The sequence below is a fragment of the Myotis myotis genome, unplaced genomic scaffold (genome assembly GCF_014108235.1).
Source record: "Myotis myotis isolate mMyoMyo1 unplaced genomic scaffold, mMyoMyo1.p scaffold_m19_p_12, whole genome shotgun sequence".
Lineage (NCBI taxonomy): Eukaryota > Metazoa > Chordata > Mammalia > Chiroptera > Vespertilionidae > Myotis > Myotis myotis.
This window is the reverse complement of record NW_023416316.1, coordinates 41,274,822-41,302,311: the sequence shown is the minus strand read 5'-3', so window position 1 is coordinate 41,302,311 and position 27,490 is coordinate 41,274,822. Positions and strand designations below refer to the sequence as shown.

General features: G+C 41.4%; 1 protein-coding gene across 3 annotated transcripts in view; it reads right to left on the bottom strand.

The window, feature by feature from the left end:
* TRPM3 (transient receptor potential cation channel subfamily M member 3) overlaps positions 1-27,490 on the bottom strand; it is a 237,081-nt gene that overhangs the window by 79,562 nt on the left and 130,029 nt on the right. For 2 of the 3 annotated variants that reach the window (XM_036330860.1, XM_036330862.1), the window contains exons 10-18: positions 25,098-25,198; positions 23,587-23,721; positions 20,841-20,891; positions 13,544-13,579; positions 13,247-13,387; positions 10,359-10,388; positions 9,147-9,436; positions 7,406-7,634; positions 3,886-4,053 (exon numbers count right to left, since the gene is read on the bottom strand). In XM_036330860.1, coding sequence (XP_036186753.1) covers positions 3,886-4,053; positions 7,406-7,634; positions 9,147-9,436; positions 10,359-10,388; positions 13,247-13,387; positions 13,544-13,579; positions 20,841-20,891; positions 23,587-23,721; positions 25,098-25,198 — 1,181 coding nt within the window. The remainder of the gene's footprint in view (positions 1-3,885; positions 4,054-7,405; positions 7,635-9,146; positions 9,437-10,358; positions 10,389-13,246; positions 13,388-13,543; positions 13,580-20,840; positions 20,892-23,586; positions 23,722-25,097; positions 25,199-27,490) is intronic. The other variant, XM_036330861.1, reaches the window with a different exon arrangement.

Here is a 27,490-nt window from a genome sequence, read left to right as displayed (position 1 = left end):
GAATGGAAGTTACCTTCTCCAGAAATCCTGTTGGTCACAGGCAAATCATTTGTGATTGATAGATATGTGAGTGACGTGGATATTTGAGACAATGACAAAAATAGTCAAAGCTAATATTTTATACTAGAGGCCCGGTGCACGAAATTCATGCACAGGGTACGATCCCTAGGCCTGGCCAGTGATCAAAGCACAAGCATCTGGCGTGGAAGGGCAGGCAGGTGCCAGCTGACTTCTGGGCCCTGGGCAGCACCTGGGCTCCACGCGCCCCCTCCACCTGAGTCATGACGCCCGAGTTCCCACTTGGAGATGTGGTGAACACGACAGGACACCACAGGCCGGGGTGCAGCATGGGCCTCTGGGCCACCCAGCAGTGCTACATGGAAGCTAGGCGGGCAGTGCACTCTCTCCCAGCCAGCCTCATAGACCGACACCTGCGTGAACCCACAGGGAGCCCAACCGGCCCCTGAGGGCCCGGAAGCTGCAGCCTGTCTCACCTGGAAGGGACTGCATGGGTGCGGAGCGGGCTCCTCGTTGGCACCCAGCACCTGAGGCTTCCCGGCATGGGAGCCCTGGCATCCTGGGGGAGGGTAGCAGGGAGAGTGAGAGTGAGCTTGGTGGACACCCCGCATTCTCACCGCACCTCCATCCCCGTCACCTCTGCTCCCAGATAGCCAGCGAGAGGTAGCAGCCCCCGACCCAGGCACCGTGGGAGGTTGGTTGCTGCCACCACCCCCAGTATGAGAGAGAGAGCGATAGAGAGAGAGAGAGAGAAATATTGATTTGTTGTTCCACTTATTTATGTATTCATTGATTGATTCTTGGATGTGCCCTGACAGGGGATCGAACCTGCAACCCTGCGTATCAGGATGATGTGCTAACCGGCCAAATAAAGCATTTTTGATATTTTATTAATTCTAGCCTAAGCAGCTTAATTTGCTGATCTTGTTAATTTCCTTCCCCAGTAGTCAAACATTTCCTTTGCCTACATTCCTTAAAGCAGAACGAAATACGGCCAAATACAGACAAAACTGCACAATATAAACTTGAAAAATCTTTGCTACCTGAACACAGATGTCAAGTCTGGTAAGAGCCTCTGAGGTGAACGAAGCTAGTAAACGCCACTAAAATTAGCAAAGGAAGGCTGATATTTCACGCACAGCTTTGGAAGGGCCAACAGAAACGGCCCCGTTCTAAGAGAGGAAATGCTGGTTTTACAAGGAAGCTCAGGTATTAATCCTATAAAAAGAGCAGAGGTGCAACAAACTGCTGTCCAGTCCTGTCCAGGGTCCGAGCCAATACCAGGGTCCGCGCTGTGCCAATATTTATCATTAGGGTCAAAGGAAGTCGTACCTTGAAGACAACTGCCATCCAACCCTGACTTTGCCAGCCCACAAGTCCCTTCCTTCCTCCCCTTCTCCCTGCCCTTCCAGCCTGTGGGGAAGAAGATCCAGCAGCAATGACATGTTGGTGTCTTCTACTTGCGTTCTCAATAAATAACCAGGGGCTACTCTCCAGGAAGCAGACTTTGTCTCAGCCCAGAGATGTGTCTTTACTGTGGCTTCTTGAAGGGTCAGGTTCCCAAAGCTCTAGACCAGGGGTGGGGAACCTTTTTTTTTTTTTTTCTGCCAAGGGCCATTTGCAGCCATTCAGAATTATCAACTTAAAAATTAGCCTGCTATATTTGGTCAAACATTTAATTAACTCACCTCTAATGCGTGGCAGGGCCAAACCAAATGATTTCACAGGCCTTATACGGCCCGAGGGCCGGACATCCCCCACCCCTGCTTGACTGAGCAGGAGAAGGAAGCTGCCACCTTTGTTTTCTTCTTTGAGACCCAACAAGAAAAAATACTGCCTTCAGCTTCTGGCTACCTTCCTAAAATCCTCCCTCGAGCCTTCTTAGCAAGTATGCCAATGTCAAGGCCATGTCCTACTTGACATAGGAGTCCCATGCATCACTTTCAGATTCTCTCTGCTACATGGTAGACCAAACCAGCTGAGTGCCTACATTTGAGACTAGGACAAAAAAAAAAGAAAAAAAAAATTAGCATAGCCTATCAGCTAAAATCAGGGCCAATGAAATCTCTATGCCTGGGTTCTAATGCCAGTGTTACAACTAATTAGCGGAGTACCCTTGGGCAATTTAACCTCTCTGAGTCTCAGCTTCCTCATCTGTAAGATGGGATAAATAAAAAAGGGTGTCCCAAAATCCACGCAAGAAGTAATTTTGATAGAAAACACAGGTTTATAATTAAAAATTGTAAATTTTTTATTGATTCACAAAATATACAGTATAGGGTTATGTATGGAATAGCATATCGGGTAAATGGCCTCCATGGCTTTGCTGGCACATACACACTCTTTTGTTGAAATTTTCCATGACTGAAATGCGGCTGCTCAGGCAATAACAGTTAATGGTGCTCGCTATCTCGACATGATAATCCAGTTTTTTGTGCCGTGGAGGCCATTTACCTGATATGCTATTCCATACATAACCCTATACTGTATACTTTATGGATCAATAAAAAATTTACAATTTTTAATTATAAACCTGTGTTTTCTATCAAAATTACTTCTTGCGTGAATTTTGGGACACCCTTTTAGTACCTACCCGTGCGATTGTTGTGAGGACTCCACCAGTAAATGCATGTGAACCACTGAGCACTGTTTAATCAAGGCTTACCTCGCGCTTGACACCAGTGTACATGGTTTACATGCACACTTTTTATATAGTCTACATACACCTGTAAGCTACTATTATTCCCATGTTAGAAGTTAAGACACTGTGTCTGTGGTTCCAGAGTAGGTGATGGGGCAGGATCCTGGAGCCAGGGCACACACTCTTTACCCCTCTGCTGAAGCTGTCAATAAAGACCCTGTAGTACTACTACAACGCTGCTGCTCATAATCAAAATAGGTTCTATCCTTGAAGGGTGCAGAGGCCAAAAATATGGTAAGATCCTTAGGGAAGGCAGTCACCCCTATCACAGAGGGAAGTAGACTGCCAATTTTTATACATTGAAACTGAAAGCAAACATTGGCTTTAAACTCAATGAGTCAAAAGCTGTGAATGATTGATCAATCAAAAGAGTGTCCCAATGTATATACCCTGTTACACGAGAGGCTGAAACTGTGCCTTAAAATAGAACTTTAGAAAGGGCCTAGTGGGAGGAAATAGTGTTTATTTGGAGGAAAACGCAATTCACAGAGGTGTCCTACTTGGATAATAATGCAAGGCCTTTTGTCACCTGAGCAAAACCAATTTTTGTTTTCTCCCCTTACAGCTTCTCTGGGTCATCACAGTGACCGGTGAGAGGAAAGGGGAGGGTGGGGCATATCAAGGCGGTCCTGTGGAGTTGTTGCTTGATGTCTCCAAAGCTATGAAGCCTTGTTTGTCCCTTTAACAGCCTGTGATATTTTTAGACCTTGGCTATAATCCAGTGGCAGTCACGCTGCTCCGGCGGGGGTTGCGGGAAGCTGTCCCATGCCCAGCTGCCCCATTCGCCCTGCAGAACAAAGCATCCATGCTCTATAATTACACCAGGAAGAGCTAAGAAAAACCTTCCATACAAACCTCCACATTCTATTAGTCCTGCATTGTGAGCCCGACCCTGAGGACAGATAAAGGCCCAGCTTCTGATCAGAAGAAGAGTTCCAGCTCAGTGAAGCCGGCTGCTCCCAAACCACTAATCTCCTTTCTTTCCTCAAGTGCGGAGGCTGCCACACCCCCTGGTTGTTTGTACAGCACTACCTGATGGGGAGATTAAGGGTGCCTTGCTTTTGAATTTCATTGGGTTGTCCTGTACCACTAACCCTGGCTGAAAATTTGGGACACGTGGATGAGGGATTGTCCCCATGGACAATAACTGAGGAGTATTTTCTTACTGTCAGTTCCATATCCTCTTCGTCTTTTTCTTTCGTGGGCTTTTCTGGTTCTTCTGGCTCCTTCTCTTGGAGATGGATTTCCTGGGCCTGAGTCATATAAGGCATGTCGTCTTTGTTCTTGAACTCCAAGCTGAGAATTGAAGGAGGAAGTAGAATTCCCAGAATTACCTAAAGTAATAATAATGATAATAATAATAATCACATTTAAGGGATTAAGATTAGAGTGGTTGCTTAGAATCAGAGGGCCTGGGGGTGGTGTGTGTGTATGAGTGTGTGTGTGTGTGTGTGTGTGTGTGTGTGTGTAAATGAGTGTTGTGTGTGCCCCAAGGGAGGACCTGCATATTTGAATAACTATGTATATTAATGCTACAAGAGTCATTTGTGTCAACCTGGGAACTGTTATGCACCATGTAGGGTATTTTTACAATAAGCTTCTTTGCCGTAAACATCTTTACCGCAAGCATTTCTGCTGTTAAAGTAATTGGCTGTAAGGCAATTTTGCCATAAAAAATAAAGTAACTGGTCAACAGTTTGGGTTGACAGTGTACTCCCATTTTTATATTGCATAAATCTTAGCCCTCATATTGGTCTATACCAGTGGTTCTCAACCTTCTGGCCCTTTAAATACAGTTCCTCATGTTGTGACCCAACCATAAAATTAATTTTGTTGCTACTTCATAACTGTAATGTTGCTACTGTTATGAATCGTAATGTAAATATCTGATATGCAGGATGGTTTTAGGAGACCCCTGTGAAAGGGTCGTTCGACCGCCAAAGGGGTCACGACCCACAGGTTGAGAAACGCTGGCCTATACAGTGACGACTAGACATGGAGATCTTAAAATAGTGAATGATAACTATGTATATCAACTTGGTAGAAAATATGGTGACAAAGTTACTGAAAGTGTGAAATAAGAAAGTATAAAGCCAGATTTCATACTATACTAGAATATGATCACTGACATATCAGTTTGCAAATCCTTTGGTGATTCGAAGGTGGGGAGTTGAACCCATATTTCTCATAGAACTTTGGAATGTCTACTAACAGACATGCGACAATATGCCAAGAATAAAAACAATAGGTAAGCAACTCAGCTCAAAAGAGGAGTCCGATCAATATGCAATGAGTGTATAACTGCTTAAGTACAACCCACAAAATAAAACCGGTTACTTGCACAGTATTATCATGAATCTACACATGTTTTAAATGAAGTCAGATATTTTGTATTTCATAATAGTCTTCTTAATTTTGTGATGAAAAATGGATTTCATTATGTCCTTTTTAATGTCCCTTTTTTAAAATTTATTTTTCTTTATTTTATTTTTCCACCAACATTTATCCCCCCATACACTCTTCCATCTCCAAATCCCCCGTCCCCCTCTCCCACATCCCCTCGTTCCATAATCACCACACTATTGCCTGTGTCCATGAGTTCCTTCTCTTTTTTTCTTTTTTGCTCAATCTCTCCACCTCACCCCAACACCCCCCCACCCTCACCAGAGCTGTCTGCCTGCTCTCTATCTATGAGTCTGTTAATTTTTAAAATTTTATCTTATACAGAAAAATTGCCTTATGGCAAATTAGTTTTGTGGCAAACATGTTTGTGGCAAAGCAGCTCATTGCAAAAATGCCTAGAACTGTTGTGCAGAGTAGCTCAATCTGATTTTGGAGAAACAAAGCATCTTATCAAAATATATTACCCAATTAAACTCACTTTGCATGGGGGAAACTGAGGAAAGAGAGAGCGCCTACCCAAGGCAAAAGTGGGAAAGAACTGAGTTTCCCATTTAGCTATTAAACAGCACTTGATTGGTGAAATCAATTCATACGTATATCCATTGGCATTTATTTGCTAGTGTGTCAATTGGAGTTGATTATCTGATTATCAACTGATTATCATCTGATTATCTCTAAAAAATGCTGTCCTAGGTTGACCTTGAGAAAGTCCACGTAGGAAAGCATTTTATTCGTTATAGAGCTTCCCCCTGCCATCTACTACTATCCCACAGAAACACACACAAACACCCACCAGCGGGCTCTGTATTCACTACGAGAAGCCCCTGTTCAAATACAGGGTCCCGCACTGTATTTCTCTCATGTCTAAACAGCCTTTTTCACAAGGATCAACCCCATTCTCGGTTTGCCAGGGCAATGCATTTCTGAGTGATAGTACTGACATCTGACTTGTGTTCCCTAAATCTCCCACCTCTTCCCTAATCCTAAAATGGTTCTATTGCACAAGGTTCTGGAATATGAACCGCAGTGAGGGGCAAAGAGGATCCTGGAGGGTAAGTAAAAATAATTCTCAAATAACAAGTAAAGGACAGCCCATGCTCGAATGCCTGCAGGGACTCTGGAGCAGCTAAGGAAAAGGGAGAGCGATGGCCCTGAACTCAGGGTGCCTGGCAGGCTGGGCAAGCTCAGGTGGCCTGCTGGCAGCCTTCAGCGGACGTGACACCCTGTCCTTGGAGCTGACAGCCAGGCTTGGCCAAGGTCACCAGCAGCACAGCTAGGGAACACCCATGACCCACTTCATGGCAACCTTCTGTGACTCCTGGCCAAGAGCCCATGGAAGGGTGGAACAGAGGAGGGGGTGCTGGTTCAGCCAGGGTGGCTTCAGTGATCCCTCTGGTCCCGTGGCCCTTCTGCTTTGGGCTGCTCTCAAAGTTACCCAGATCAGGTAGTTCTAGGTAAATATGAGCCTGGTTTCACTGGTAACAACCACAAATTCTAAATAGATGAACTATTTTAACATTCATTTACTCTTCCCCCTCCTATTTTTGCCTTTCTTTTACTTCTTTCAGTTTAATGTTTTCTTTAAAAAACATTAAGAAAACATACAAAGCAAAGCCACACATTATTCTTATACGTCAACCCTAGAGGTAACACTACAATTTACTGTGTATTGTTCCTGTTTTGTTTTGTTTTGTTTTAAACATCATCTATACAATTGTGACTATACACGTATATGCTTTAAAAAAACAAAAATGGTCTCAGGTTACATACATGATGATCTGCAACTTTGTTTTTCTTCATTTAAGAATAGATCAAGATTATCCAGCAATGTCTTTACCTATAAATCTATCTCACTATTATTTCAGTTTAAACAATTTCTCAAGTGCAGCTGAATAAGAGCCGATGTCTCTTTTGACCTGGTGTAGAGGAGGCCAGGGTATTCCATCTGCCTCGCAGTGAACAGTTGCCCAGGTAAGCGACTCCTTGTACAGCATAGCTTGTGCCAGAGCACATGGCACCCCTACGGAACCTGAGTGAGACTATCACATTTTGGATCTTCTGAAAAATATTAATGTCTAGGCACCATGTCTATTGATTTAGCCAAATTTAGAGGAGGTCTTAGCCTCTACATGAAAACACTACACAGAAGATCCTGATGCAGTTGGAGTATAGAGTCACCCTCCTGAGATATGAAAATGCCTAATCCCACTGCATATTCAGCTTGGAAAACTCCAACCAACCCTCTGGTGCTCATAGCCAGTAGGGCCTTCTGGCTGCACTGACCTTGAGGCCTGAGTTCTTGCGCATCCGGAGCCGGCCCATCCACATGTCTGTGAGCAACATCTGGCTGCACGTGTGTGCGATGAAGTCACGGTGCTTGGCAGCCACCGCGAGCTGCAGGCATGTGGCGTTGCTCCAGTTCTTTAGCTCATATGTCAGGAGCTTCATGGCCAGTTGCTCATCCTGCTTGTAGGACTGGTCCAGGAGCTCCACAGCCAGCTGGCCAAAGTCCCTGAAAAAGAGAATGTGAAGGGCCATCTTTTAGCCATCTTGGAGACGTAGCTGGTGAAAGTGGAGACCCATTGGCCAAGCCAAAAAAGGTGGGTTCTGAATGGCCTAGTTGTTTTTTATGGGGTCTAGTCTCTTCATTTATTCATCCAGCCAACATCCATTAAACAGCTATATATGCCAGACACCATGTATAGAACTAAAAGCGTAAGTCAAACAAGGCATGACCCCTGCACTCAAGGCCCTCAATTCAAGGTGTATGGATGAGGATGGCAGACCAATAAATCAATGAGTGCAGTGTGTCTTCTTCAATGTGATAGACCTCAGTTCAAATCTGAGCCTAGCCACAAAGTTGTCATCTTGGACAAGTTACTTAAACTCTACGTCTCATTTCCTTTAGCTGTAAAATATGCCTAACAAGAGGATCTATCTGTTGGGGCAGGGTTCTAGGTGTATTTGCTGTAAGCATTTTTGTTGCACAACTAATTGGCTGTAAGGCAATTTCACCATAAAAGATAAAATAACGGTGGGCCGTTTGGTTTATATTTGACAGACTGAATTTATTTAAGCTGGTTAGTTGTCAGTTTGGTTTCATTTCTCCATGGAGGAGGTTCTCACAGTTACTTCCATTTTTACATTATGTAAATCTTAGCCCTCATAATGGTCTATACAATGATGAGTAGATGTGGTAGTCTTAAAATAGTGGATGTTAAAAACTACGCTTAAAGCCAGATTGCACACTATACTAGAAAATGATAACATATCAGTTTGCATATCATTCAGTGACCACAGTCATCCTCCCACCCAGCAGAACCAAACGTTCACCAAGCTATGGCAAATATAAAAGTACATATAATACTATGAACAAAAGACTTCAAAGACAATGTATTTTCATTTTCTGCAACAGTTTTTAAATTTTGTTAATAATTTTTCATGTTCCATGATGTCACTTTTGTTTTTCATTATTTTATCTCTTATGGCAAAATTGCTTTACAGCTGATTACCTGTGTGCTAAAAATCCTTGCAGCAAACATGCCTACAGTGAAAATACCAGACATGTTGGGGAGGTGGAGAGGGTGAAATAAAATCTTCTATAATCTGTTTGTACCTCCATAGCTAGTGCTGTGCACCATAAACAGTGATTCTTTTTAAAAAAGTATTTTTTTTTTTTATTTCAGAGAGGAAGGGAAGGGGAGAGAGTGATAGAAACATCAATCTTGAGAGAGAATCATTGATTGGCTGCCTCCTGTATGCCCCACACTGGGGATTGAGCCCAGAACTCCGGCATGTGCCCCTACCAGGAACTGAACCCCGACTTCCTGGTTCATAGGTTGATATTCAACTACTGAGCCACGCCAGCCGGGCAACAGTAATTCTTCATGTCCATCTCTCTGTGCACCATTGGGGTGATACTGCCTTGCCTTTAAGTTTTGGGGATCTTAGACCCTCCATCCATTATTTGGGGCCCACCTTCCCTTTTTGTCCCCTGATGACCCTATTTTCTGGGCTGGCCGACCTGGAGTTGTGGTTCAGCTCCTGGGAGATGTCATCGACCATGTCGTTTTCGGAAGCCTCATGAGCCATGGCCTTGCAGAGCTTGCACGCCACCAGGGCCTTGGCCATGGCCTCCTCGCCGTGCTGCCAGAAGAACAAGGCCATTTTCTGCCGCTTCATCAGGACGGCCCACACCATCAGCTCATGGAAAGGGAAAGGAAAGTGGTTGATCTCAGGGTCATCCAAGTCAATGTCTACCTCTTCTTCACGTTTCTTGGTTGTTTTTCTTCCTCTCCTCAAGGGAACGTCATCCTGTAATTTTAGGGTGAAAAAAAAAATAGAGGTAGAGTTAGAAATGAACCACTGAAATTCAGTCAACAGTTATTGTATATTTACTACTGGTCCTGCTCTGACAGATGCATAAATGAACTACTGGCACACCTCATTTGATTGTGTTTCACTTTATTGCTCTTTCCAGATGTTGCATTTTCTACACATTGAAGGCAAAAGATCACGACTTGCTTTATTGCGGTGGTCTGGAACCGAACCCACAATATCTCTGAGGTATGCCTGTATCCTCTCCTAGCTCCAATCCTAAAAGAATGCTCAAGCTTATATATGTCTAATTTTAAAATGAGCTAGAAGAGCATGAGCACAGTCATATGGGAACATGTCATTGTTATACTTTAAATTAGAAAAAGTACGTTCAATGGGCCATTTTCTTTTCTTTTCACTTTTGTCCTTTTCCCCCTCTGCAGGCAGGGTTATTTGTCATGCATGATGGACAGCACTACCCTTTTCTCTCAAAGGACAAGGACTTTCATTTGCATACAACAATAACCACATTAACAAAAGATGAGAGGAAGGTAACCTCTCCAGTTTCTGCACACCTCATTAGGTGCATTTGTGAAGTCTTTCTGGCCTTTGGATTTGTTGGCCATTTGTAAACACCCATGAATAGATTTTGCTTACTGGAATATATATGCTTTCTTGGTTTTCAAGTTAGAATTTCAAATAGGACTTATTTCCTTGTTTGCAATGCTAATTAATATAACCTCCATGGTGAAATTTTCAAAGCTACTGTGATCTGTCCCCTCACCACTGGGAAAAATGTCACTTCCTCATTGCAGAATCATGTACTAATCCTTACCACTGAAATGAACTTATGAATATATTTCAAATGTGTAACAAAGAGATTAAATAATTGACACTAATAATTTGAGCAAACACTTACCTCCATTCCCAATAGTTTCAAGGCTTTGGGCTGTGAAAAAATTAATGCACAATGTTAGATATTTCTTTACAGATGTAAGAAAAGGATCCTACTTTATCTCAAACAGGTAATGAAACAATTCCATTGACCATATAGCATCTATCTATTTCAATAAATAAAACATTACACAGGGAACCTATTTATAGAAATTCTTAGAGAATTAGGGATTTAATGAGTTTGGGTGAATCACAGAAAATTAGGAAACTGGACAGGCATAATGCGATTGCCTTTTGTGGACCAAAATTTCTTCCATCTTCCTAAAACTGTCCTGCTCGTCATCTCCATGACTTCAAGCACTTACGTGCATGATGAAACATTCAAAGCAGGTGTTTCTCAAACCACTGAATGACCTCTATTCCTGGAAGACTTGAGATATTATTCATAAATATATGTGCAGATGCTTCATGCTGACCATCTCTCTATGCTGTTGTCCGGTAGATCAAGGGTGAGTGGGGCCAGAGGGGCATGTGTTGATGGCACTTACTGGCATGGAAAGTATCAGCACAAACAGAAGCATCATTGCTCATGCTGGGAATGTGCAAAACAGGCACAGACCGAGACGGACAGAGAAAGCAACTCAGCAAAGTGCAGAACTTGATTTATATTTAACAAGGGGAGATATAAAATTACATTTCAGGGGTCAGGAATTCCAATTCCACGTTGCAAGGATTACAGAAGGGTCTGGTACCATCTTGAAAGTTCTTTAAGTAAATAGTAAGGTTATAGCACTTATGGTTCCTCCAAATTTTATTCGACCATTCAAGTCAGAATAGCTTGAACTTGTCTCTCCCCCTTTCTTTCTCTTTTAGCTGTTATAATGACCACCAGTTTAAAATTTGTGATTTTTAAAAATTAATACTTTTTGGTGTTTTCAAAGGTCTCTTCTAGCACCACAAAATACTAGAATAATCAGAAGATAAGGTTTGGTAAAAATAAAAAATTATGCCTGCCACCAGCTATAGCAGCAGTTCTCAAAATGTTGTCCTAGGACCATGCGACCCTTTTGGGGGTGGAGGTCTTTTCTGAGACCCTTCCAGGGGTCTGTGAAGTCAAAGCTATTTTCATAATAACACTAAGATGTGTTAATATTTGCACTGATGATACAAAAGCAACGGCCGGTAAAATTGCTGGGTACCTTGGCAAGAATGAAGGCAGTGGTACCAGACTTTACTAGTTGTCATTAGAGTTCACTGTTATACACTTGAAGTTTAAAACAAAACAAAACAGTTGCACTTAAGAATGTGCTTGATGAGCCCTGACTGGTGTGGCTCACTGGACAGAGATGAGGCCTGTGCACTGAAGGGTCACCAGTTTGGTTTTTCAGTGGGTTACAGTGGGTGTTTGGGAGGCAACCAATTGATGTGTCTCTCTCACATTGATATTTCTCTCTCTCTCTTTCTCCCTCCCTTCCACTTTCTCTAAAAATCAATGGAACGAAACAACAACAAAAGAATGTGCTTGATGAGGCCTAAAACATTATTACGTGTATTCAATTTCTACTCTTGCTGGTAAAAAATGTCTTTTTACTATTCTGAGGGGTGAAATGGGAAGTCGCATAAAGCACTGCTGCTACATACTGAACTAGGATGGGTATCCTGAGGGAGAACATTCATGGGGTTGTTTGGGCTGAATTATGGCCACTTTGTGTCATGAACTATCTGTGTGAAGAAATGACTGGTAGACAATTAGGGTTTCTTAGACCTGGATGGCAGACGTTTTGGAAATGAACGAAGTAGGACTGTCATTTCAAGGAAAACAACTCGCAATATTGGTTGTTAGTGACAAAATTCAAACTTTCAAGCAGATAATAGAATCTTGGAAAACCCACCCCTTGACCTTGACAGTTTTTCAGTAAAGACTTTTCTGATGAGATTGAAGGTGAATGCAAGTTTTTGAAATTGTATAGTAAACTGTGTCAACAGTTAGAAGATCAGAATATAACTCAACAAACCAATATTTTACAATGACCAATCTATGATGCTAAAAGATCCATACAAACTGCAGTTTGGATTTTAATAGGAAAAGTTCACTGACATGGTTTCAGATTTCATGTGGCAAATGAATCTTCAAGAAATTGCCACTTGAATTTTGATGAAATATCAAAAAAGAATAGCTACAATTATCACTAAAGATTACTTTTTCCTTAGTTTGAAATATTTGTCATATTTGTCACATATTTGTGCGAGGACAGATTTTCTTCATATATTTTAACCAAAATAATGTCTTGTAACAGACTGACTACAGAAGTAGATATGAGAATCTAACTGTCTTCTGTTAAGTCAAACATTACAGAATTTTGCAAAAAATGTAAAACTATGCTACTCATCACTGATTTTGTTTTGAAAACAGTTGTTTTTCATAAACATGCTCTCTATGTTAATATGTAATGAATGAACTTCTTATGGTCATCTTAAGATGAATTAATAAATAATTATTTTTTAATGTTTCAACTTTAATTTCCAGCATGATAAATATTGATAGAACCCAACGTAGATAAAAAAGCTTTTGGGAATCCTCAGTAATTTTTAAGGGTATAAATAGATCCCTACCAAAAACCTTGAAAATTGCTGTGGTAGATATTAAGATTCGTTTGAATTTCATTGCTATTCTCTGATCATTAAGGCTCACTCTCAGTGTGTTTCTGATTTGAATTGGACCTAGGGAAAGAATACAACCCCCCCCCCCCCCCACCTTTTATAAAAACAGATTTGATGGTGGAGGGAAGAAGAGGTGGGGCAATTGCCTTCTCATCTCATCTCCCACTAAGAGAGAAGGAAGCCACACCCTGAATCGGTAGCACCCTAGTCCACCCAGGAGCCCAGGAACCCGAATTTGCCCTCAAGGCTCACCCTCTTGGGGCCGAAGAGATTGTGGTAGAGCGTCCGGAAGCGCTTGCGCGTGTAGTTGCAGCGATAAGCTCCGCCCATCAGGTATTCTATCACCAGGCCGATGTCGATCAGGCTGATTCTGTAGTCAGGCGGCAGGTTCCCCTGTGAGGGAAGAATGAAAAACAAACAGAGCCAAAGGACAGCGTGATTTACTAGGGATTCGATCCCATGTGTTCTGTAACTATTTTAGAGTAAAAAAAAAAATTTAATTAAAAAAGAAACATATGAATGAATTATTATGCTGGTTAATTAATTCACCTTAAAATAGATCCAACCGAAACCTGGATATTCTCGCTTGGAAAGAAGACATACGTTAAATAAGAAGATGCAGTAATCGTCGGCAATAACAGAAAATCAAAATATTTATTCGAGTCTTCAGCTGAGGAGAAAAACACACCAGCGTAGCAGAAAGAAACACAAGGCTAGACATGGCAAATGCTACGGCTCCCAGACACTAGGAACTAGGTTCCCCAGCTGTCCCTAGGCCCCTGGCTGCTCTGCCTCAGACCCAGGCCTGTTACCACCCTTTGCTGATCATTTATTTCTTCATACTCACTAAATGAAGACTCCGTCCAGAGGGGATTGGTATTGCCAGGGCTTGCATCAGGTGGGGCATACTTAGAGCTCAGACAGCCTTTAATACCAAATTTCTGTTTAACAATGAACACTTGGCTCCTTTCCATACAAGGAGATCAGGATGGCTGTCAGATGAAGTCATTTATGAACGTCCCTTGTGTTGAAAGAGAAAGCAGGGAGAAAGAGCCTTATAATATTCATGGTTTTATTTATCGTTGTATTCCTAGTGCCTTTTATGGTGCCGGATGTGTGGTTGGCATTCAAAATGCTTTTTATTGAAAATATGAATGAGTAAAATAGTGAAATTAACTGATGTGGTGGGATCAATCTCTCTGGTTGTTTGTGTGTGTGTGTATGTTTTGCATTATGTTCTCAGTAAGAGAACTAACTAGCCACAGTGTGTGAGTCACCCGTGTTTGGGAAAGTCTCGGTTTACTGCAGAAATCTGTCTTGAAATATGCGTATTGGTGTGTCTGTATGGGCAGGAATGAATGGATAGCAGCTGATGCACCAGCCCAAGTGTATGAATCCAAGTGCTGCTCTTTCAGCCTCCTTGCTGCTTGTGGCCTTAGTTCTCAGCCCTGCCCACTGCATTCCACCTCTCCCTTAGCTTGGGATACAAGGCAGGCGTGGGGACCTAATCTGAAAAGGCTGAGCGAAGTGGGACTGTGTGAAGGGCATTCCAGATGAGATGGCAGCACTTTAAGGCACACAACCCCTCCCATCCCTGACCTGGGCTCATCAGAACCCATTTCTTTTGCTGAACTGTCCCTTCACAGAAACGGTCTCTCACTCCTCCCCCACTTTCTCAGAATTTCGGGATCTCTTTTGTGTGAAGATTATCTCATCAATCTAAATTGTCAAATTAAGCTATCCTCCGGCTGCTAAGAAAGACCAATTGTCTGGCTTCCTTATGCAAAGCATGGTGAAACTATAACAAAGGGAACGTAGACAAGGTTTTATTTGAAGATCATAACTTCTCAGGTATTGCCCTTTCCATAAACATTAAGCTGATTTAAAAGCTATTACCCACGCGATGATTTTTCTCCATTATTTTGGGACAGGTTAACAAGGCTGCAGTTTCTGTAAGGCCTGGCTCTGCCAGATTGTTAAGCACCTCTGTTATTTCAAAGGTAGAAGAGCCCCAGAGCCTGGCCACCCCGAGTCAGCCTCCTCTCCATGCCTTTGGCTCCATGAAGGGCGCCCTCCAGAGGAAGCCCGCCCTGCCTGTTATTTGCTTGGCACTGTGAGGCAGGCAGGGTAAGGGACACTGGCTGGGACTCAACTGCCCTGGGCTTCTGTCTATAGGACAAACCAGCCACTTGCCCTCAATTCCTCAGTTTTCTCACTGAAAAGAGTTGAACTTCCTGGCCTCTGTGGTCTGTAATGTACCAGGTTTTGACAAAATCCCCAGAGGATCTATTACGATGCTATTGAAAGGCAGCTATAGCAAGTCTAGGAACTTGTCCTTATTTTCATCCTTGTAACAATGTTCTAAATTTAAGACGTGGGTAATATCGAGTCTAACACCTATATATTTTCATTTGAGAAATCCATATGGAAGCATTAGTTTGAATTCTAAGAACAAGAATCGATATTGTCTGAAGACCAACATTGAATGGCAATATTTATACATGTGACATGTCTGTAAGAGTGGGAGTTGTCAGGAAGAATAGTTATAATAGTAAAATTCTAAATAAATAAAATTTAAGAGGGGCAAAAAACCCTTTTTTTTTAAATGACTTCATTCATAAAGGGCTTATAGGTTTATATTCTACCAAAGAAGGTGCCATGATCTTATTTTCTTTAGAAACTTATCATATAAAGCTTGATTATTTTAGAGTGATGGATGGTCTGGTCTGAAGCAGGGGAAAGGATTCAAAGAGTATCCTAGGTTCTCCCCAGCTTTCAGTGAAGGCCAGGAAGAAAACGGGCCTGCTTTCTGTTTGACCACAAGGCGGCGATGTTCACCTAACCCAAACCAATGCGGGCTCCTTCCTCCTCAGCATTTGCCTGCCTGCTCTGTTTTGTGTAATAACTGATGTAAATGAACACAGAGCAGATTGGAGGATCTGGGGATGAGGAGGGAGTCAGATGCTTTTGTTGAAGTGATATCTGAAGGAGGAAAAGCTTACTTTACCAAGCAATGCGTTTGAACTCAGTCTGTAAGACTACAGCTGTTTCTTTCCAGAGGCTTATGGAAGCAGAGAAATTAAGGGAAATTAGTTTCACAGTTTTTACTGGGAAGAGAGGAAACCTTTTGGGGAAGAAGAAATAGATTTAATAAAATGAGTAAAACTGCCATAACTGTGTCCTGGGTGAACGCTGAAGGGGATGCAGCACTGGTGCCTGTCTGGGCCGATGGCCTTGGGTACCTGTGACTGCAGGGGTAACATGTGCAGAGAACAGCAGCAAGAGGGTCCCACTATGGAAATAGCACTGGGCTGGACTGAGGGCGTGGCTAGATCACACCCCTTCTCTGTACCTCAGTTTACACTTTGAAAACATGCAGTTTGGACCCAGTTACTTTTACAGTCTTGTCTGTTTCTCAAGGTCTGACTACCAGCTGGCAGGCTGCTCTTATTTCTATGCTGCCAGGTCACTGGACAAAGACTCTTATCCCAGCTTCCAGGTTGATGTAGCTTCCACGAATCCCCTGAGGTTTGGTTAGTGGAGCTGGGGGCTTAGAGACCAGGGGTGGTAAAGGGGCAGACAGGGGTGCGGGTGTGCTCTTCATATCCACCTCCTCTGGACAAAAGCAGAGAAAGTGCACGGCACCTCACATGCCACAGGTAATGTCCAAAAACCTTCTGGAGGAGTCTTCCTTTGCTGGGGTCCTTTTCAGGTAGGAGGTCAACAACGACACTGGTGTGACACTCCTCCTTCTGTCTGCTGTTTCTGGTATTTACCCTTCCCTTTTTGGCAATGACTTTGGTAACTGGTAAAGCCTGAACACTTATCCCCCATTTCATGGGAAGCCACATGATGTAAGTAACCTGACCCACAGAATGAAACAGAGAAGCTTGGGTCTGTGGATAGGTACAACGCCATAACTTGAAAACGTCGTCTCCCTTTTTCATGCTATGAGCTACTACTACTCGGAAGCTGAGTTTTAACCCATGCCATCCTGAAGGACAGCTGTTCATTCAAAGAATAGTTTACATTCACATAGATCTGCTCTCCTAAATGCACTCTATTTTTCAGATGTCAGGTTATGACATCACAACACATTTCTACTGTTTAGGAAACACCTTTTTTGCTTTTCTTGAAACTTAGACTGTTTCCTTCTGATGCATGAAAGGTGTTAATGATAGCTGGTTGTCAGGTTTACCAAGGGAGAATGGGGAAAAGACTATTCTGGTGAAAGTTTATGGAAAAAGAGGGCATTCCCCCAATGTTTGGCGTGGTAATAGACTGGGCAACTAATCTTATAAAAAGTAAGAATGCTTTTGTAAATTTGTGTGAATTTAGATGGGATTATAAAAAGTCCTTTCTTTACCCAAATTGTGTCTGAAAAACTTTTTTTTCTTAATTCTGTAAAGTTCTGAGTCTTGATTCCCATGTGAATGAATTTTAAACTATACTAATTTCACACTACTTCTACATAAACAAATATCATACTCTTTTGGTGGGGAGGGATAGTAGAGGTATTCTGAAGTATTAGCACATTTAATTAAGAAAGAAAAACTACTACTTTAAAACATAGAGGCACAAAATGAGCAGGCAAATAGCTACTAAAATGACAAGTTAGAATTCACGAAAAAGCAGACAGACTGGGCCACTCTGGTTTAATAAGAGAGCATTGGTGCATCCAATGGATTTATGCATGAAAACAGTCCAGGGAACTGGGTTGACTTAAATAATTTTAAATTTCTGATAGATGCTGAATAGCAACTCTTCATCTCATTGCTCCTAGATTGTTCCCTTGGTATAAATAATTTGAAATTTGAAACTAGCATGGGAGCAATTCTCCACATTCAGTTCTGTTGATTTCAAAGGTTAGTTGGACTTGCAGGTGTCATGCTGGTTAACCTATGACGGTGTGATAATTCCTAAATGCATTCCCTGGGTTTGTCAGAGTTACTTACATTTAGTTTACAGACATGTTATCAAACACGATGTTTAAGGTCCAGAGCGGTGTTCATACTTATGAACAGCATTTTGTATCAGGGCTTATCACTTACTAAGTTTTTTAACCACAGATTAAATCAATCAATATATACACAAAGTCCTATAATCATAAAGCATAAAGTACATACTAATTATTATGGCCCTTAATTTTGACAATTGCTTAAACTGTCCAAGATTTCTTAGCATTTTAAACCTTGTTTTTTGAGAATCTTACAGGCCTAACTCCTAAAAGTCTTCTGGAACCACCTGAGGAAAATGTGAACCCCCTGAGGAAAATATTAATTTCTCCACCATTTAATTCTTAAAAATACACAAATGCCCTGGCTGGTGTGGCTCAGTTGGCTGGGCGCTGTCCTGTGCACTGAAAGGTTACCGGTTCCATTCCTGGTCAGGGCACATGCCTGGTAGGAGGCGTGCAGGAGGCAACCAATCAATGTTTCACTCTCACATCAATGTTCTTCTCTCTCTCCCTCCCTTGTTCTCTCTAAAAAAATAAAATAAACAAACAGACCCCCATCATTTTCAGTCCCCTTCTTCCCTGTAACATAAAATGGAGACACTTCCAGCTCCTTTGGCTCCATTGTTATTCTTTCCTGCTTTCCAATAGTCCGATGCTCATCTTTATCACAGAAATAAGTGAAGGCTGCATTTCCTGCTCCTGTTTCTTCCCAAAGGAAGAAGCTAAGCATAGACTTTCCGTTTCTTCCCCCCTATTGGCAATCTCTAGTCCCTGGTAAAAAGATAAATTGTTCCTAAGCCAGTTCAGTACTATCCTGGGTGGTATGTTTTCATTTTTTCCAGTTACTAAGTTAGTAAGTAAATGAATTCTTAGGTAACTATATCCTTGCGCCTTCTCTTGTACATCTTTAGCTAAGAAGTTTAAAAGAATCCCACCTTAAAACTACTGTACATGCCTTTTAACACAAGTGACGTGAGCAAATGCAAGAGGCAGCTACTGGGATTTCCAAAAAGAAACAACGATATTGCGAAGCAGAGTCCAGCAAGGCAGAAAACCTAATAGGAGGGATTTTGATCATTTGTACTCAGTAAGATCTACCTACAAAATCCTTTTGAAAATCATGCGGGACATTGAGAACCTGCATGATGGAAGTGGACTTTGTTTGAAGGTTTGGATTGGCCGATGGCTGGCACTGAGGCACAAAGGCACAGCTGTCCCCTCAGAGAGCCTCACAATACCTTCAGTGACACTGGGCAGCTTAAGGTGAGGGGATAATATCTTGTTATTTTAGAAACATCTCAAGACATTTTATTGAATACGAGCAACAAATATCTTGGCAAAGAATACACAATCTCCTGAGATATTCCCCTCTTTTAGTTTCTAGGCAATTTTCAGCCAGAATAATTTAAAAGAAACTGGAAGACCTGAGGGAAAGAGAAATAGGCTTGTTGAGGGCAGGTATGCTATGGCTTGAAGTGGGGTGGACCAACGGAAGATGTGATCGTGGGAAAATGCTTGTCGGGTTGGGTGTACAGACTGCATGGCATCTGTTTCCCTTGCTTCGAAAGAACAACAGGCTTCACTCACTCACATGGATCAGAAAGGTCCACCTGGTTAATGGGAACATTATAAGCAGACCCAGGGCCTTTGCTTGACCTTTTGAAGGAAAATGAAAAAGTGCCTACAGGACACCTAAGGGTCAGTTCTAGCCATCAAAATGCCTATGACATGAAGGAACTGGACTCTATCCTTGACCTTACTTTGTAACTTGTTCTGAGTATGCCTTGTGGACTTTGGTGAAGAATTGCTACAAATTGGTAGAGGGGTGTACATGTATGTTTGTGTTTGTGTGTGTGTATGTGTAGGGAGGGGGGAGTGCCACTGTCTATTTTGTTCATTACAGTTAAAGCATCACTTCCTGGGAATGCTTTCTAAGGCTCAGACCAAAGCTATTCCTGAAAGAGATTATATGGGGCCAAAGAACAAGTTCTCAGGTAAGTTTAAAAATAACCTCCTTGTGTCTCACTCCTCTCATCTATACATGGGACTATTGCTATATAATAACAAAATAATAATAAAAAATTCTACTCCACAGAATTGTTGTCAAGATGAAATGAGCTAAGGTGCCTAGAAAGTGTAGATTGGTGTCACACACCTAGCCATCACTAATATCAGGTATTATTATGTTATTATTAATCAAAGTTTCTGAGTTCTAATTCTAGTTCTTCACTGATCACTTAATACAGCTCTTTGCATTTCAGCCTCCTCATCTGTAAAATGGGGATAAATCTATTTGATCCAAACCTACTGGATTTTTTTCCTCATCAAAATCTTAGATGATGAATGTGAAAAACTATACTGGAAAAAATAAAGCGTTAGAAGAATGTATACATATATATGTTTTGGTCTCTGTGGCTCTGAGCCTTGGTATTATTCTACACCCTGCACAATGCTAGATGTGACAGTGATATATTGCATCAGGAGCTAGTACATGAAGATTCCTCTTATAACAGGTTGGACAGCATGGAAACAAACTCCCCAAACAGAGAGGGGCATATGGAAAAATACAGGTAATGGCATAAATCCACCTGGCATGGGGGAAAGCCTGGAGTTCTACTATCCAAAGCACTATATTCAACAAAAGCGTCTAAAACCACGGAGATCGAAGATAAACCGCAGCTGCATCGTAAGCAGAGATGTCAGAGTTAAAAGACACACACACACACACACACACACACACACACACGCACACTCTGTGCCCTGAAATGAGGGGCGTCTGGCAGGGACAGGAGTGCTCTGGCGGCTCATGCAATGCAAAACAGAGGTGCTTTCTAATCACAGGAAGCAGTCAAGACAGGGCCTCTGACCTGCAGTCGAGAGGGTTCTTACCTTTTTGACATCCCTGACCAAGTGGTACAATGTGTTTGAGGGCCCATGTCTCTGAAAACAATAAAGAAGAATCAAATGGTTTTGCTAGTCGGGCTCTTCCTGGTGAGGCAAGGAGGATCTGGAAGGAAGGGGCTGGCTGGCAAGGGACAGTCGATCAGATGAACCTTGTTGTAGTTGCTCAGTTGTACCTGTCTTTTCTAAAGAAACACACTGGCAGATTTTTGACTTGTGGTTCCTCAAGGAAAAGCATCTGAGGCTCTAGGTTCAAACTCTATAAAGGAAACCATCACCGCTGTGGACAGCTAAACCAAGACATCACTCAAGGGGCTAGTTTTGCAGCAGGGGGAGGCAAAGGGGCCAGTTTCCCTGCACTGGAAATACACTTTGGTACACTGCCAATCACATCTTGTTTATTACCCACATTGAATGAGAAATTGTGTAAGGGGTTGGTAAACTTCTTTAGTAAATAGCCAGGTGGTCAATATTTTAGATTATGTGGGGCATAGAGTCTTCATGGCAGCTGTTCAGCACTGCCGTTGGTGCGGAAGCAGCCAGAGATGATACCTAAACAAAGGACCTTGCCTATGTTTCAGCAAAACTTGATTTGTGGACACAAAAAAAGAGAAAATTTCATATAATTTGAATGTCACAAAATATTCTTCTTTTGATTTTTTCAAACACTGAGAATGTAAAAAAAAACCTTCTCAGCTCCCAGGCCATACAAAAATAGGCAGCAAGCTGGATTTGGCTGTTGGGCGGTAGTTTGCTAAAATCTGGTCTAAAGAAAAGGCCACAATTAGTCTGGAAAAGAGAGGCCTGGGGAAAAGATATATATTTGCTTAAGGCAGGGGTGGGGAGTGTTGGCCTGTGGGCCGGGGGCTGTATGAGGCCCCCCAAATCACTTGGTCTGGCCTGCCACGGCAACCACAGGTGGACTCGAAATTCAGTAAATCTAGGAGTCTTTTCCTGGTGACATAAATTTATATTAAGTGAATTAGATTAAGCAAATGATGTTATAAATATCCAAATGGCCCCTGGCAGAAAAAAAGTTTCCCACCTCTGGCTTAAGGAAGAATGAAATGAAATGGTTTGCCACTCCATTGTCTTTCAGGAATAGGCATGCTGGATAAAATATAGGACGCCTAGTTACATTTGAATTCCAGATAGACAGTGAATGACTTCTAATATAAGTATGCCCCATGCAGTATTTGGGACACAATTATACTAAAAATTATTTGTTGTTTGTCTGAAATTTAAATTCAACTGGGCATCCTGTATTATTATTTGCTAAATCTGGTGACCCCATGAAAATATCTGACAGTGGTGGCAAACCCTTAAGCATGGCTGAAACACATTCAAGGACTGAGATCATCCCCCTCTACGGCCTCAGTGACCTACTTGCCCACTCAAGCAGACATGCTCATCAGAGCTTTTTCCACTGAGGGATGCAGGACGATAGGGATTAAACATGCAGACGGTGGAGTCAGAATGCCTGGCTCCCCAGCTGTGACCACACGCAAGCTGCCTCACTGTGACTCAGTATTACCATCTCTACAATGAGGATAACAATTTGTAAAATTTACCTATGAAGCCACCTGGTCCTGGACTTTTCTTTGTTGGGAGGTTTTTGATTATGAATTCAATCTCCTTACTTGTTATTAATCTCTTCACATTTTAAAGTTCTTTATCATTCAGACTTGGCTGATTGCATATTTCTACTTTTTTGTGGGGATGAAAGGTTGGGCCTCCTATTCACCATCTTGGTTTATTATTCTTACTGAAAGTCTCAGTATGCTGAACAGCAACAATAACAAAATCTACAGGGGAAACAGAAACCTGGAAACACTCTACTAAACTCATTTCTATTTCCATCAGTGGGAGTAAGATAGAGCCAGAAGGCACCATCTAACACCTAAAACTGGCTGGGAATAGGTCAATAATTTTAATCTCATTAGTACTGTGGGTGGTGAAATAGAGAAGTGCTGTGACAAATGAAGGGAAGAATAATCTCTAAGAAGCTTTAGGTCAGTACTAGCTTCTTTCTTCACCTAGGAGTTTTGTGACCTTGAATAACTCAATTCACTTTTTTGGCCTCTGTTTTCTCATCTGTAAAATGGGGCAGTGCAATTTCTAACATTTTAAACATCACTGGATTTTAGTGAGTAGGAGCTCAGAGCCAATGTACTTAATTCACCAAATACTCTCAAAAGCTTCATAAACAGTAGTTTTTCTTATGATTACTCCTTGGTATCCCTAGTGAATGAGTTAAAAAATCATTATAAAACAATGACAAATTTTTGGGGGTAACCCCAAGTAAGAGGTTTTTATATTTTATTCATAGCTCTGAGGATAACAAGATGGTGCAGGATAATTAATTTGCCTTCTTTGATGCTTGGAGTGAAATCAATTGTTCTCTGCTGATTGCCTCAAACACCTCTGGCTTACAAATAAACTATGTTCTAATTTTGTCCTACTTTCGATGTCCTGGTGATTTGATGTAAGAATATGAGAATGTTACCTTTTGGTGATCACATAACTTTCTGCCTTAGGTGCTTACAACTGAGCAGTTAAAACAAGTGGAATCTTGGTGACTCGGTGTTGCTTGTCTACACCGGTGTGAGGGGGCTTTTGTGAAGAATGATCCATGCATTTGGAGGGCAGGGAGGAGACTCACAGGCATGTAGGGGAGCAGGAGAAGGTAAAACAAAAAACGCAGAGAAAGTAAAAAGCCTTAGCTTGGTCCTACCGTATTGTACAATTCCTCTAGTCTGGAGATGGTGAGAAAACGGTGCATGCTTACTCCATTCTCTATGAGTAATTTCACAAAATCCACTCTGTCCAGAACTAGGGCATCCAACATGGCTTGTTCCAAAGACCCCACCTGCAAATCAAGTCACTGAGTTAGCCTGCCCCAGGATCTAGAGATGCAGTTCTTTAGCAGTCACCTGGACAGTTTAGACATGGATGCCTCTGACATCTGGTAAACCTTCAGCACTCCCAAGAGCATGCTAGCAAGACTGCTTCCAACTCTGCTTTTGGGACAGCGACAATCTCTCCTGTGTTTTGGATCTTATCTTTGAAAATAGAATTCAAGGATTTCCAGTTGCTAAAGCTATAATCTCCTTGAATCTCAAAATCGGCTTCTCTCTCTCTTTCACTCTCTGTCTCCTGAGAAGGTACAAGGGTTTACAAGGCTTTTCCTCCCCTAACTCTCTGACCAAACTTCTGCAGCACCACTGAAGTGCTAAAATGGGTACTTTGCTGTCTTTGTTTTCATTTTTCTTAGGCTCTGAATTAGACCCTAGCTGGCTTGACAAGAGGGACCCCTGTAAGCAGACTAGAAAGTAGGTTGTTCTATTTTTTTAGTTAAGTGATACCACTGTGCCTTTATCTCACCCATTTCCACAGAGAGACACAACAACTGTTTAGGTCCTTTGGCTTGTTTACTAAGGTTTTATTTAATTCCTTTCACAAAGATTTCTGTGTCCAGACTCCTTGACAAATTTTTCCATAGCAGCAATGCCCTCGTGGCACTAAATGAAGACAGGGACTCCATCCTAGGCAGACCTCAGGGAAAAGGAAGGGTTAAAAAAGACCCGTACAGTCATTCCAGCCACAGAAGTAAAAATTCCAGGCACAGAAGTATGCTGGTTACCTCCTGGGGATACATGCATACATCACCCAATGGCCGATTTTCCAAGTTTTTATTTTTGGTAGAGTCAATTGAGGGCAACAAACCAGGAACAGTTATATAAAGCGTTGGTTCCCTCTGTGCTGTGCTTGGGAATAGGGAGGACCGGTGCTCAGCCACCAGGACCAGATGGCACCTACATGGGAAGCCTGCTAATTCTTTATCCTGAGGTGCGACCCAGCCATACACCAGCACAGGTTGCCGCTACTTGGAAGCAGCAACCTCAAAGGAAACCAGAAACAAATTGCTAACTACAACTGCTAATTCCCTCCTGTATTTTAATTGCTGGAATTTTGTATTAGGTCTATATTTTTAGACATTTAAAAGAAATAGCATCATTTGCTGCTGAAAGTTGCTATCAAAGGCCTTCAGAGAGATGGGAGATGTTGGGAACGTTTTGAGTTGTGCTAGGCACATGTTCCACCAGGTGGCAGTGATTTCCTAACTCATTTACATCCTAAGGAAAAAGCAGCAGTTTCCCCAGCTGCTCTCAGAGGCTCCTTAAATAAACATCCTTGCCCAAGCAAGCGGTAGGCTTTCCAGGGGTGACAACATATATACTCTACCGGCCACTGTTGCCCATAAATAAAGATCTGGCTGCGAGCGATGTCGACTCGGTTCCAGGCTAAGGCCAAGCTCAGTTGGTCCGGGGCAGAGGCATTGGCTCCTGTAGACAAGTAAGAGGAAAGAGGGGGAGAGAGAAAACAATGATGAGCTTATTATACCAAGACGACCCACTCCCTTACTCTCCCATCAATACCCCTCTTCTGAAAAGCGTATTCAGTTGTTCAGTAGGGTTTCTCCAAACTCGGCACTATTGACATTTTATTGTGGGGGCTATCCTGTAATTGTGGAATATTTAGCAGCATCTTTGGACTCAACCCATTAGATGCCAATAGCACCTCTTTTTAAAGTTACTACCATCAAAAATGTCTCTATACATTGCTAAATTCCCTCAGGAGTGAAGGGAGGCAAATCAGCCATTAAGAACTACTGCTTGACAATCTCTTTTTTTAAAAGTTAGTGTGGTTGGTATACAATTTTATATTAGCTTAGGTGTACAATATAGTAATGTGACATTTTTATAGCTTACAATGTGATGACCCCACGAATTCTAGTAATCATCTGTCACTGTACAAACTTATGACAATATTATTGACTATATTATATTTTATATTTTTCACACTTCTTCCCCCATTGGTCTCTGTTTTTATTTTTTGTTTTGTTCCACATGTAAGTGAAAACATATGGTATTTGTCTTTTTCTGTCTGACTGATTTCACTTAGCATAATACACTCTATGCCCGTCCATGTTGTCACAAATGACAAGATTTCATTCTTTTTTATTGCTGCATAATGTTATTATATATATGTACCACATCTTCTTTATCCATTCATCTATGGATGGACACCTAGGTTGCATCCATATCTTGGCTGTTGTAAATAATGCTGCAATGAACATAGGGGTGCATATATCTTTTTGAATTAGTGTTATGTTTTCTTTGGATAAATACTCAGAAGTGGAATTGCTATGTTGTGTGGTGGTAAATCTCTTTTTAGTTTTTTGAGAAATCTTCAGACTGTTTTCCACAGTGCCTGCACCAGTTTACATTCCTACCAACAGTGCAAAAGGGTTCCCTTTACTCCACATCCTCACCAACACCTGTTATTTGTTTACTTTTTTTTTTTAATAGCCATTCTCAAATGGAATTTCTGATTCTGGTGTCCACATATGTTGGGTTCAGTATAAACCACATACTTGTAGTAAGTTGATTAGTGTTTAAAAATTATGAATATTTATTCAGTTTACACAGGGATTTTTCCCCATAAAAATATATTTCTTATTTCCTCAGATAACAACAGGGACTGCAAACTCATACCAGGGTCACCAGCATAAACAAATGATAAATAGGAACATATCAGAATGTATTGCCGATTGTTATACTATTGTTATTGTTATAGTATTATTTCTGCCTTGTTATGGAAAATAACTCCTTTATGTTCCTCAAGTTCCCATTTTTGTTTTTATTTTAGTTCTGTTAGATTCTAGTACCAATGCTCACAATTAGAGATTTTGCCAGAGTGTGCTCAAGAATCTCTTGGTCAGTAGGTGGAATTCTTCTCTAGTAGTTTTTTTTTTTTTTTTTTAAGAGTTACTTATAGGGACACTACTGCCAGAGTTCTAGAATATTTTAAGCTGTTTTTTAAAATAGTCATTATGGTCGAGTGACAATGGCTCAATATAAAATCTGTTGCTCTATTGTCTCCCCACATTGACTATTACTGTAAGTAGGTCTCAGGCCAGCTTGATTTTCCAACTCATAAAAGACTTGCTTATTTTGCCTGGTGGCCCAAAATATTCTTTCTTTTCTTTTTCTTTTTCAAGTTAAGTAACTTTACTAGTATATAGCTGATATATCTGGGTGTTGAAGATTCAAATAAGTTTTTCCAGCATAAGGTGGCTCTTTCAATATCTAGATCAAAGTTTAAAATATTTTTAAATAAAAAATTTATTAAATTATATTTTTAAATTATGTAATTATATTTTAAAATATCTGTTCTGATGCATTATTTTGTTTTTATTTCTTGGAGATACCAATTATGCTTATGTTGGATCTCTATTTTTTGACTTTTATAAATATAATTTCTTTTTCATACCAATTAACTCTTTTTTCCCCCAATTACCTCTTCATTTTCATTTATTTCATTCTTATTCACTTTCCCCACTTCTATCCTTTGTGTCCTGCCCTGGTTTTTACAATGTGTATTTTATCTTGCACTATTCCTGATTTCTTCTGCAATTCTCTGATGATTTTATTTTATTTTCCCAGTACTTCATTCCTGAGTGCTACTCACATTTTATCTCCTCTTGTTGCCTCACCTACTCTGAGTACTTCATTGATATTTAAAATGTTTAAATTTGGGGGGCTAGAAGGGGTCAATGGAAGAAAAAAGGGGAC